The 13,050-nt window shown below is 40.5% G+C and overlaps 2 protein-coding genes across 3 annotated transcripts in view; both read left to right on the top strand.

The window, feature by feature from the left end:
* The first annotated feature begins 10 nt into the window (after positions 1–10).
* On the top strand, positions 11–6,095 carry LOC112486586 (ankyrin repeat domain-containing protein 11-like). The gene is made up of 5 exons (XM_025053878.1): positions 11–791; positions 893–991; positions 1,113–1,256; positions 1,443–1,535; positions 1,642–6,095. Exons 1-5 carry the CDS (start codon positions 48–50, stop codon positions 1,825–1,827), a joined length of 1,266 nt encoding a protein of 421 aa, XP_024909646.1. The 5' UTR covers positions 11–47; the 3' UTR covers positions 1,828–6,095.
* Positions 6,096–6,389: 294 nt separating this feature from the next.
* slc22a31 (solute carrier family 22 member 31) overlaps positions 6,390–13,050 on the top strand; it is a 13,635-nt gene continuing 6,974 nt past the window's right edge. Inside the window, exons 1-4 of one of the 2 annotated variants that reach the window (XM_017030968.2) lie at positions 6,390–6,666; positions 6,784–7,335; positions 11,019–11,122; positions 11,213–11,367. In XM_017030968.2, the coding sequence (XP_016886457.1) occupies positions 6,913–7,335; positions 11,019–11,122; positions 11,213–11,367 (682 nt within the window). In that variant the 5' untranslated portion in view covers positions 6,390–6,666; positions 6,784–6,912. The remainder of the gene's footprint in view (positions 6,667–6,783; positions 7,336–11,018; positions 11,123–11,212; positions 11,368–13,050) is intronic. The other variant, XM_025053877.1, reaches the window with a different exon arrangement.

Genomic DNA, 13,050 nt, shown 5'->3' with positions numbered 1-13,050 from the left:
CAGTCAGCCTTCCCAGCACAGTGGATTTACCAGACACTCAGGAGACAATGTCCAAGCTAACCCCTGTTACCTTGACCACTGCATCCACCATTGTAGATATCCCCAAAAAGGTGGATGAAATCCCTCAAAGAATAACTCGCAATCGCGCCAAGAACAATCCCCCTGCTGCTGCTCCTTCTACCTCCACCATAGTAACCTCATCTGCCACTGTCACCGCAGTCACCACCTGTCCAGCAGCTAGCGTTAACCTGACTCCTACTAGAACTCCCACGCCCACCCCAGTCTCTACTTTCTCAACTCCAAAGAGAGACAAAGAACCCGTGATTCACGTCTCCTCTACATCAAACTCTGTCACAACGGTGTCTGCACCGACTTCCGTAACAACTTCTGCTTCAGTTGTTCTCGCTAAGTCGACAAAAGGACGTCTTCTCACAGTGGATGATGAGGAGTCGCAGACCCAGCATCCTCGGAAAAGAAAGTTTGCCCGGCCCACTGGGCAGCAGGTCCAGGTTCAGCTGGTGAACACAGCAATGCAGCAGACCAGGGAGATGATTCAGCAGACGTTGGCTGTTGTGGTAAATGCCATTAAGCTGGACGACATTGAGCCTTACCACAGCGATCGCTCCAACCCGTACTTTGAGTACTTGCAGATCAGGAAAAAGATTGAGGAAAAGAGGAAAATCCTGTGCTACATAACCCCACAAGCTCCACAGTGCTATGCTGAATATGTGACCTACACTGGCTCCTACCTGTTAGATGGCAAACCCCTCAGCAAGCTACACATTCCTGTGGTAGGTTACTCCATCTACCCCACATTTCTGCTGCCAAAAAATGTTTTTGTTTCTTATCTTTATTGAGTGTCTAATGTATCTTGCTTACATTGGCTCAACAGATTGCACCCCCTCCATCACTGTCAGAACCTTTGAAGGAGCTCTTCAGACAACAGGAGGCAGTTAGAGGGAAGCTCAGGTTGCAGCACAGCATAGAACGGGTAAGAGGGTTAATTATCAAGAGGACTTAAAATAGCCCTATCCAGACATTGTTTGTCGTGTAGCCCGACATATATTTACTGCTACTGATCTTTTGTGTTTTGTCATGTCGACGGTTCACAGGAGAAGCTGATTGTTTCATGTGAGCAGGAGGTTTTGAGGGTCCATTGCAGAGCAGCCAGGACAATAGCCAATCAGGCTGTGCCATTCAGCGCTTGCACCATGCTGTTGGACTCTGAAGTATATAACATGCCTTCAGAGAGTCAGGTTAGTAACTTAATTAAATCTGTAACTCCTCACTGGACAGTTCATACGAAATGAACAGAGCTATTGCTATGACAAACTAGGATTGTGATCTGAAGACCCCACAAAGTAACTGCAGTAGATATGGTTGGAAAGTCAACACATTTACGACACTATTCATTTACATGTCCACCTTTCATGTGTTGGCAGGGTGATGAGAACAAATCTGTGAGAGATCGCTTCAACGCACGTCAGTTCATTTCCTGGATTCAGGATGTGGATGATAAATATGACCGCATGAAGGTAAGATTTTACCCTTTCACTGATGTAATATCTGGTCGACAAGCATAAAACCCACTTTTTGTAATGTGTGAAACACATCGATGTAATTTTTTTGTTTCCCCCACAGACGTGTTTGTTGATGCGGCAGCAGCATGAGGCAGCAGCACTCAATGCGGTGCAAAGGATGGAATGGCAACTAAAGGTCCAAGAGCTGGACCCAGCAGTACACAAGTCCCTCTGTGTCAACGAAGTGCCGTCCTTCTACGTCCCAATGGTCGACGTCAACGATGACTTTGTCCTCCTTCCTGCGTGACATGCGTGCTTACAGATAAGAGCGCCAACAGTTTTTATAAGGACTTCGTTACAAAGAACGAATGGAAAGGGCTAGCAAGTTTGACAGAGGACTTTAGATAATAAAAATTATATTCTTTAGAAAAAGTAAAGATATAAAAAAAAAAAAAACTTGCTCTCAATTCCCTTCCATGAAGAAGGAATCATGTTTTTACTGGGGGGAAAAGAAAATACACAACTTGCACTTTCATCCTCAGAAGTTTTTATGCTTTCGGTCGATCAGAGTTGGAAAAGCAGAAACAGTTTTTGCTTAAATGCTCTGACATCAGGACACTGAGACTACAGACGGGATGGTATATTCTGCATTTTTTGGTTCTTTCTCGTAGAAGACCTGTGACCACTGGGAGAAGATGCTGAGAAGAGCTCTCTCTGTAGTGTGGTGCCCCTGCTAAAGGAGGACTGAGGACGAGCTTCCCCCCGTCAATCCCAGGTTTCTTTTGGGACAGAAGAACTCCACCAAGTCGGTGCTGGACTGTCAGTGAAGATGTGTTGCAGTGTAGATCCTAAATGTCTAATCATAAAATGACAGCCAGAGCAGACCGACAGATAAGCAGGGATCTCATGATGGTTGAGAGGTTACCAAGTGAAACATCCCCGGAGGGTGCGTGAAGTCCCTGCACCTGACCTGACTGTGCAGCAAATCTGCAGCAGAGTCTGCAGCAGGTCAGTCAAGTAGAGCAGAGGGTTTTTAAAAAATGTGTGAGTGCACATCAGGGTCCAGTGTCCGAGGAGAAAAGACTGATCCTGCCGCCTCTCAGCCTGGCTAAACAGATGGAGATGAGTAAGGATGACAGAGGACAGACAGAGGGGTTCCTCAGCTTTCCTCCCTGCTCTGAGACAAACACATCAGACTGCCATGGACTGCAAAAGCAACCACAGGACAACCAGATGAAACAAATATAACGAATGTTCAGACTCTAAAAGACTATTGAGAAAAGGTGGAAAATGGTGGTTTTACAGGAGAAGAGAAATATTGTTTGTGTCTATTTCTTTACTTGGGCATTTCATTTTTTTTCTGAGGAAGTGACTTGAAACACTACAGAGCCAATATTAGTTTATTGAAAAAAAGCAAACAAAAGAAAACAGAAAAAAAGTTGTATTCCATAAATTATGTACAGTTTTATATTCGTTAACCAATGTATTCTTGCTGCCTTCTAGATAATTTATTTTGCCACACATTACTGCACAGTTGTAAATAACCTATGTACTGTAATATCACTCAGTTAAGTGTAAAGAAAAAAAAAGATAAAAGAACTAAAAATTATCTTTTTATGTACAGTTCACATTCGGGCCGCACTTTCCTCCCCGTTCATATCCATGGGCCAAAATGTGTACAGGATTCTGTCAGTATTTGAAAGATTCCAGTGCAGACTGGTTATGGTTCCATCTATTGAACCAGTCCAGGCTTACTACATGGATCAACACATAACACAAATATAGCTGACAGAGAAAAGCAGCCTCTCACAGGCCACCATAGAGTCCCTTGGATGTAGCAGAATAACTGGTTAATGATTTATTTAAAAAGTAGACAGAGGATTATTATTATTATTCATTATTGCTTTACTTCACAGTTATATCTGAAAATTTCCGACCAAGAAAATGCCTTTTTCAGTAAAAAAAAAGAGAAAAAAAAGAAAAAAAAAACATTGTTGGGCAAAGTCACACACATTTACAGTATATCAGAGTTTAAAAGTTATAGTGATGTCATTCATGTCTAATGCCATCTTGTAGTGTGTATAAAGTTTTGTTGAACTTGTTTTTCCTTTGCTAGAGTCAGACTGAAATTGTCTTGTCGTGATCACAAACCGTTGGATGAAAACAAGACACAGGTCTTTCAGCATTTCTCTCTCTGCTCATCTGCTTCGTCTTTAAAAAAGACCGAAGCCGTTTGAAGGTTCCACCCTGTTCCAACATGACACCGTCTGTGTCGGTCAGTCTGTCCGTTGCTCATAGTTGGAGAGCACATTTGTTTTACCTTGGTGCTGTTTCATCTTTACCCACTGAATGGCACGGCACCTCAGTGGATATAAAAATTTTAAGAACCTTATTTTGCTTTGCATGAGACCTGTGGCCTTACTATTGAGTGGGTGTTTTACAATTATTTAAATTTCTCATATGACTCGTAGGAAGTTTGATTTCCTGAGTTTGAATTATATTTGAAAACCCTTCGTCAAATTTGTTATCAAATTTTATCAGTTGCCTATTTGTAATAGGTTGGGCTTGTGTTTTTAATCGTTTTCGTTACTTCCTCATGTTGTTCTGTTTAGCTACATTCATATTGTTATATCTGGCCAGAGCAGACACTTACTTAAAATTTCTAAGAAATCAAATCAACCAAAAATGTCAAATGACTCGGAGCAGTGCAGAGGAGAGAAGTAGCTATGATGCTGGAACGGCTCTGAGGTTTTATTGTTTTATCGATATCTTCAGTTCACAATCCCTGTAGAAGTGATCATTTTTGCTGATCTGTATCAGTTCTCTACCTTTAAGTGATTCCTGCATTTAAAAACAAAACAAACAAAAACAAACTTTCAGTTCAACACATGGAACATCTGCCTTTCTGTGTGTGAGAGGTGTCTGTGGACCTTGAAGGCAACATACTCTGAATCTACTTATGTTACTGAGACACACAGTCAGTCGGCGCTGTCACCGTGGGTGGTTTGTCTTGTCAAGTGAAACAGATGTTTGTACTACACCGTGTAGACAAAGTGGCTCAATGCTCAAGTCTTGGATTTTTTTTTTAACAGGTTCTCTCACATAAAGACCTGCAAATTTAGATTGACACAGCCAGAAATTTTAGATTGAAACCCCAGTTTGTCCTTGTTTTGCATTACATTGTTGGTGATTTCTAATTGTTTTTTCTTTTGTTTGTTTTGGGGAAATGGTTGTCGGGTGTCTTTAGTTCACAAAATCAGTAAGTGTGTGTGTGTTTGTGTTTTTAGCTCATTGTACTTTTGAATGTTGCTTTGTTTGCTTTAGGGTTTTTTTCTTTCCTTTGTGACGGAAACATAAACACCAGTGGCATGTCAATCACGTGGCTTTATTGAGCTGAATGTATACCGTTACTATTCCCTGACGTACAGCACCCTCTCACTATTGTTTACAAGCCAGTGCGCATGCGTGTGTGTGTCAGTTTTGTACATCACCATTTTGTTTGTTGTTTTGTTTTTTAACTGTTTTAGCTTTGCCTTTGTTTTCTACTCGTGTGATCAGTCATTCGTTCGAATCACAAAGGCTTGAAATAGTGATGGTTGACGTTATGTAACATGCTGTCTGTCCCCGGATCTGTGGCACACACAGCCAGACGCATTAGACTAAACACCTTCAATCGACCACAGAGATTCCACAGCTTGAATAGTCGCCCAACGAAAAAAAAAAAAAACAAGATCCATGGATTAATTAGACAACACACAGAAACACACATCAGTCCTCAGATGCACAGTAGAGCACTTGGTGGTGGTGACACAGCTTCTAACCTGACACCACCTCAGTCAGCAACATATTACCTCTACTTTCCTTACATTCGCTTAATGTTTATTTAGGGTTTGTCTTTGTTGTTTTTCTTATTATTACTGGACATAGATATACATAATTGCTCATTTTTTGTGGAATCACAATTTCAAGCCTTTTTTTCTCATTTTCTTTTGTTGTTTTTTTTTATTTTTTAATTAAAACCCAGACTGTAGCTGTTTCTTTGTTCCTTAATTTTTTATTTTTTTTTAGAATGAAAATGACTAATACAAAGCATGGAGAACTACTCTTTAAATGGTGAAAAATAATCTATTTATTATCTTTTTTTTTCTGACACCTGTGGTATGTTTTGAGTTGAAGTTGGTCTCCGCTGTGTAAATTTTTCTCCTTGTAATGCGTGAAAGAGACGTACTGTACATAGTTGTGTAAATAAAAACCTCCCAGGATGTTTTGCACCCTCCTCTTTGTACTAGTCTGAAAAATTGCGTAGAATGTGGGGTTCTAACAGCAACGGGCAGAGTTTGCTCGCTGCCAGCAATTACGATGTAACAATGTAACATTTTTTTATCTGTACAATGTAGTTTATTTGTGTACATATTGTTGGAGCAGCTAAGGGGGCGGGGGGAGTGTATGAAGGGGGGTTGTTGATGCTATCGTCAGTGCTGTAACAGAACTCCAGTACTTTCACCTCTAGCTGTTGTTGATTTCTTGCAAAAGTTTTAAGAAAAAGGACAAAAAAAAAGTTTGAAAAGGAGTGAACCAGAAAATGAGATGGATGGCAAAAAAGACTAAAACTGAAAAGTAAAAATTCTAAATTGTTATTTTCTACAGTTGCATGTACAGAGAGCGTGAGAAACTGCTGTTGTTCCTCAGAGACTATGTTCGTTAATAAAACTTCGAAATATTATCCACTGCCTTCGGTTTCTTAGTTTTATGTGTGGCTTGTCTGTGTTGTCCGTGTGTAATATTATCGAAGTGGCGCTATAGCAGTTGAATTCACTGCATGAAATACTTTGAACTGTTTTTTCACAGAAAATGTAAGGTGATATGAGGTAAGTTAAGAAGGAGAGCTAAAATTAGCACTTTTTAAAATTTTGTTTAATATACCCACTAAACAACCATCGTAAACGTAAACAATCATCGAATTCATCCAGTTATTTAATTGCCTGTAATAAGGTGCGTTCATCAGAACACCACTAATTTGTTTTTTTGTTTTTTTTTATAGGTCGACTACAGACTTCTGAGCGTGAACACCAGTAGATGGCAGTAATGGGACAGTTAACGGAGGACGTGTGTGTTTGGAGATTCCAAGAAAGGATTAACGCATCAGGTATGTTATTGCAGGGGTTTACCTTTGCTTATACAGCACCCCCTGTAGGAAGGAGAGTAAAGAAGTTTACTTGTGAAATAGTAAGCTGACCTTTTTCCTTCAATTTACCGGCTCTAGATATCAGGAAGTCAAGTACCTGAATCTCTGGCTCCTATCCCAAAATCCCTTGTGTGTGATCGTCCCTCCGCCCATCACCTCCTGTTTTGGATTGTGGAGTGTGTGTGTAGAGAGCGCACTCAGCGCGCCATGGCCGCGGAGACGTATGTCAGCGCCGAGTCCCCGCTTCACATGGATTATAACGCCAAGGTTTTCCCTCAGACCGGCGGATTCGGGCGGTACAACCGGGTGGTGGTAGTGTTCAGCTGGTTCCCCAGTTTCGCGGTCATTTTAAACCTTATTAGCGACGTTTTCTTCACTTTGCTCCCGGAGTCGTATCACTGCAGACCGGACCCGCAACTGCTTCCTTCCACTTTCCTCCCCGCTAACTTATCGAGTCAGGGATACTTGAACCTCACCATCCCCTGGTTGAACGGCAGTGGCCTCAGTCACTGTCAACTTTTTAAATATCCGCCCAACACCTCCGACCATGTTCCACTGAAGAGGGTTCCCTGCACCCTGGGCTGGGAGTATACTCAGTCGACCGGGCTGCACAGCAACTTTGTCACTGAGGTAAAAGGACGACATTCTTCCAATTTACAATTTATCCTGCCGCACTGATTTGTGGGTCAGTGCAGGCATTTCGATTATTTTGCCAAAAATGTGCTAGCTAACATTAATATTTTTGATAAATAACTTGTTTCCGTTAGCCTTTCTTACCAGCACTAACAAGTCGTTTATACATTTGCTGTGTAGACGTCTTTTAATGTCTGTCATGTGTTAGAAATAATTACATTATTTTAACATTATTTCATTTTTTTTTTACATTTTGCTAGCTTTTGCTAGCCTTTTTTTTCATTTACACAACAACATTTACCTTTTTTAATAATGAAAACAACACTTTGTCTTTTTGTTTTATATTTACTAAAGAGAATTAGAGCCTAATGTCAAAGTACTAACTTTGACATTAGGCTAATTCAGTTGTCATTTTCAGAATTTTACCACAATTTTCCTTATACTAAAATTATAATATGTAGTTGAATTAAACTTCAAGTCAAACGAAACTACAGGGCTTTTTTTTCCCCCACATCAGTCAACATACTGTAAAAACTGTTTTTGTTCATAAAGACTTGTTTTACTAACATAATCTGAAAGTATGATGCCCTTCTTATGTCATTTGTAGACCAGTAAAGTCAAACAGTGCAGTGTTCAAACCGACATTTGTACAAACTGTACAGACCCTGTTATTTGTTTGTCATTTCTCAGCCTGTGATCAGATCAGCAGGTGTGAGTATCAGTCACGTCGCGTCAAGTGCTGTAGCTTAAATGTTTTGCTGAGTAAAAAGCAGGTTTGTCTCTGCTCGAGGCGTTTGTGCCGTGAAAGCTATCTGTTTGCTTCAGTCAATATTTGCCCTGTTTCAACTGTTCCAATCCTGCTGCCGTGTTTCATTCTCACTTATCTTATGGTTTACGCCGGGTTGATATTAGACAATAATTATCTAACGATACCACCGTGTATGAACTGTTTGGAACAGCGCATTATTGGGACGATAATGTTGCCAAAAAGGCTTGTTTCCCAGGAGACCAAGTCTAATCAGTATGTGTACGTCACGCGGTGTGCTCCGAATGTCATGATGGGTACAGTGCAGGTTGAATTGGTGACTTAGAAGACACGTTGGTTCATGTGTGACCCACTAACTTTATCAGAGCAGTATAAAAATCTGTTGGTGAAGGCAGTCACATCAGATGCTTTTAACTTTGACTTCTGACCTCTACAGCTTTAAATGAATGACTAAAGAGTCAGAGTCCAGGTTAATCTGACCATTGACATAATGGTTCAGTGACACCTGTCCTCATCCCTGGGACATTTATCTGCGACAGCTTCTTTCTCGCAGAGCTATGGGAGAAACTGTACCTGGTACAGAGAGGACGTGATCTGCATATCTTTAGGCTCAGTAATAGAAATCTACCTAGAGTAAATAAACCTACGTACAAACCTAGGCATCAACCCTGACTTTGTCACCCGAGAAATCTTTTCATACGATTTCTTTGTATCATTTGAATTTTTTTTTGTCTTACCACATCCTGTTTTGCTGCCTCACTCAATCACTTTCAAGGTCACGTTGTTATTGAGGTTTCAGGGGCTCATCGCTCAAACTCGTGAGGGAGTTTCCAACACTGCATGTCTTCTTCCCTGAGAACTTTATATCATGAGGTGGTTCCAACCAAATTGGTTTTGCTGGCAAGTTCCTGTTACTCATCTGACAGTGTTGAAGCTGCTGCTGCTGTGCTCTTTAATTACATCTTAAAATAGTTCCCTAATTGAATTTTCTAAATGCTGATCAGGTTTGTGTCTTGCACAACATATTAGCCTCCTGAACATTAGGCTCAAAACTGTGTTGTGTGAGTGGGGGGGTTGATGTTGTCAGACAGAAGGATCTTCCTGGTGGAGTGGACAGTTGATAATTGTATATCCACAGTGTTAATCCACAGATAAATGTGTTCAGTTACATCAGCATCAAAGATAACTCGCAATATATCTGACCGCAGGCTGTCACCTGACTTTGATCTGAACAAAATATTCTGTTGTCCTTATATTGAAGACTCTGATGAACGGCATGTCATGTTGTACAACACGTGCAGCAGAAGCTTCTCATGTTTGTATAACGTGGTGTTTTTTTGGGTTGTTTTCTTTCAACACGTGCTCCTCAAGAATCCATCCTAGTCTGCAAATACTGTTATCAGTATTTGCAGACTAGGATGGATTCTTGAGGAGCACATCAACCAACTTGTTCTTCTGTCAACAACACTTTTCTTCTGTGCAATGTTTTGAATTGTATGCATTAAAGCTGCAGATAGTAGGAAGATTCAGTCTAGGGCTGTAGTCAACCAGAGAACGTCCTAGTGAACTATTTTTGAAAATCGACTAATCAGTGGGAGCTGGTGTGCAGGGCTTGATCACAGCCCAGTCATTATGACTAATTGTCCTTGAGATTGTTGTTTGTTTACTCAGATGTTATAAGAATAAACACTGGCAGCAAACAGGCCTCAGGACAAACTGTTGGGAAGTCTGACACTTCCGCGCTCCTTCCTGAAGTGGAAATTTCTTCCTCTGGGCAAAGGAAAAAGTGATGAAAGGAAAACTTGAGTAAATCATTCAATACTACAAATTCTATGAATATATTGTAATGACAATTGTGGCCTAGGCTGCTTTTCTGCAGCATTCACAGGTTGAACAACTTGTTTTAACCAGTTTGAAAAGGGCTCTTTTTCATCCACCAGGTTTGTATCAGTGAAAGGTTTAGAATGAGGAAGAAGTAAAAAAACGTTCCTGCCTTTTTTTTTTTCGCAGTCACTAACTGCTGCAGTGTAGTCTGAGGACAAAGACGTGCTCTTCTTTTCTTTCCGGCTCTTCTTTTTCAACCGTAATGGGAGTCAGCAGATGTTTTAACTTTTCCATGAAGTTTGGCACTTAACACTTGGATGGAACACTTATTGGACCTGGTACTAACAACCATCCTCATGGAGGACATACTGTACACTGTACACTGTCGGATGGTACCAAACTGATACCAATGCACAGAGACTGTATCACCATACAAACGTCTTGGTGCTTGCTGCTTCTGTTATGGAGTGTCATTGAAACATTTTTTATTATTATTTAATTAAAATTAATATTTCAAATCATTGTTTTATTTTGAGATTCCTAACAGCTCTTGTGTGTGTAGAGCATTGTTTACCAAAGACTGGGTCGCGACCCTCAGGTGGGTCGCAAGAGTTTTTTGGGTTTTTTTTTTCTCGCGTCATGTTCCCCAGGAGTTTTACGAATAATGTCTATTGACTTGGGTCACAAAGGTTTGTGACTTTTAAAATATGGGTCCCCAGAAATAAAGTTTGGGAAACACTGGTGTAGAGAGTATTTATTTGTAGGGATATCCGATATTAACTTTATGCTAATATTGTCCAAACACTTAATTTCCAATTCTGATATCAACCAATACCGATGTAGCGGGACGGCGGTGGCCTAGTGGTTAACCTTTCAGACACTAGTTCGTTTCCTTAACCTTAACAGATATTTAGATCCTTCTCAAAGAAGATGAAGTACCTAAGCTTAGTGGAGAACCAACAAAGTTCCTCATTCCATTTTGTCACCGAAACTATTCGGGGGGGGTTTTATTCTGTTTTTTTTCCTCTGTACAAGTCAAGAATTGATTGAATAGTTATTGAATGCTGTCCTTTGACATTTTTATTTGCAGTGGGACCTGGTCTGCAGTGACTACTGGAAAATCCCACTGCAGCATATCTGCTTCATGATGGGGTGGATTATGGGATACATATTCCTGGGTACTTTATGTGACAGGTAAGTAACTCTGATATTATACTTTTTTTTTAAAAAAAGCACGATTAGTACAATACATTGACTGGACTGTGTTACTGTGTGTGTTTCCAGGCTGGGTCGTCGCTGCTGTTTTCTCCTCTCCCTCAGTCTGTCCAGTCTGCTGGGAGTCGCTGTGTGTTTGTCCAGCAGTGCTGTTGTGTTTCTGCTGCTGCGTCTGTCTCAGGGAACCGCACTGGCCGGAGTCTTTCTGTCTTCTTACATTGCACGTGAGTGTTCAGAAATTTTATATTTTTCCCTTGATGTGGTGATGCTGCTGGTCTTGAACACATCAAGTATGTCTCTGCTCATAAATCTCTCCTCCTCCATCATCAAATGCATGGTCGGTGTGCTCTCTGAAGCAGCGTAGACTTTATTGTAAGGCAACTAAATGCTTTTTAAGTTCCTTTGGGCCACACAAAATGACTCGCTGGGTCACATTTGGGCCGTGGGCCTTGTGTTGGACCCGGTGTAAAACATACTGGTGATTGCTGACTAATTTATTCGTGGTGAAATAGTTGTGTTATATGTCTTATTTTATTTTGTTATATGATTGTCATAACAAACTGAACCACTCTCTTCTCCTGGCTAGAATAAAATTTGAAAAAAGGTTTGAAAATTATACAGAGGCCATCTGAACAATTTTAGTTTTTTTTAAGAACGACCACAACAACAGCCTAAGATCTATTCATCTGTAATTGTCTTTTTTTACTTGGTCTAGCAAAAAATAAATTTGAAAATGATTTCGAGAGAAGTGATGGAGAAATTCAGATGTTAGAAATATAAATAAACATTAAAAATGAAAATATTGTTTAAATCTCCTGTCCAGACAAAGTGTAAGGGAAATATTGTTCTGAGCTCCTTATTGAGCTCCTGAATCCTCACTGAAATATTAGAAGCCTGCTTCACCCACGTCACATGTAGGTGCGTGTTGGTGAGACACCCGGCCGATGAGCAGTCAGTCATGCAGTGAGTGAGTGAGTGAAGTATTTTGTGCTGAGCTGTGACAGACAGCAGGCAGCTGAGTGGACCTTGTCTTCAGTCATCCTCTATCAGCTGCTTTGCTGTCACTGCTCTGACCTCTGACTCATCTCCAGTCTCTCATTACTGAAATATATAGCAACTGAAATTCAGGTTCAGGAACAAACAGAAATACATCTTCAACCTTTAGGTCTAATACAAAAACAGACAATGTCAGTATATATTAAATAATCTTTTACAGTCACACACTTGTAGAATCCCACATAGTTTTCAGTTGTGCTGAAGTTTTGGGAGAAACGTTAGACATTCTCAGTTGTCTATGTTCAACTGCCTGGTTAGCATTTTCGCGCCAAATAAATCAATTCAATTCAATTCAGTCTTGAGACCTAATTGTTGGCCATAGTATTTTAGGAAGGGATGTGGGTAATTTCATATAAAAATGACATTCAAAATGATTTGAATCTGAAGAATGTCTAAATGCAACGGTGTGACTCACTGATGCTAATTGTTGCAGATCCAAATTCCATTCAAGTGTGGGAATGTAGGAAAGTAAAGTATTGTTGAGAACAGAATTTAATTCAATTTAATCCATAAGTAATTATGAAACTGCACTCAGGTCACAGGTCAACGTTACAAAATAAAAGTGTTTGCATCTGTATTGTTTTTGTAGTCGGGGGGGGCTTGGAAGGGATTCCGTGTTAATACGCAGTGTGAGTACTACTATAACTAATTCCTACTTCCTAAGGTTACTGTTACTCCAAACACAAGCTTGGAACTTTCTTGGCTCATTGTGAGGTACTTTCAAGCTAAAGCTCCAGCTCCAGCCGGACTGTGAGCTTCCTCTGTTGTTCTGCAACACAGAACACATGTGCAAAATGACCGTACAATTCATTGGCAATAGGTGTGCTGACCGGCCAGTTGTCAGGCAGAGC

This window comes from Cynoglossus semilaevis, unplaced genomic scaffold (genome assembly GCF_000523025.1).
Source record: "Cynoglossus semilaevis isolate Cse_v1.0 unplaced genomic scaffold, Cse_v1.0 scaffold1337, whole genome shotgun sequence".
NCBI classification, from domain to species: Eukaryota; Metazoa; Chordata; class Actinopteri; order Pleuronectiformes; family Cynoglossidae; genus Cynoglossus; species Cynoglossus semilaevis.
This window is presented reverse-complemented; position numbering and strand designations above follow the sequence as displayed.

Excerpts from the sequence above, each read along its gene's own strand:
- LOC112486586 (XM_025053878.1), top strand. The coding sequence starts at position 48 with ATGTCCAAGCTAACCCCTGTTACCTTGACCACTGCATCCACCATTGTA. Across the intron at positions 792-892 it reads GCAAGCTACACATTCCTGTG|ATTGCACCCCCTCCATCACT; the intron begins GTAGGTTACTCC and ends TTGGCTCAACAG. Across the intron at positions 992-1,112 it reads TGCAGCACAGCATAGAACGG|GAGAAGCTGATTGTTTCATG; the intron begins GTAAGAGGGTTA and ends GACGGTTCACAG.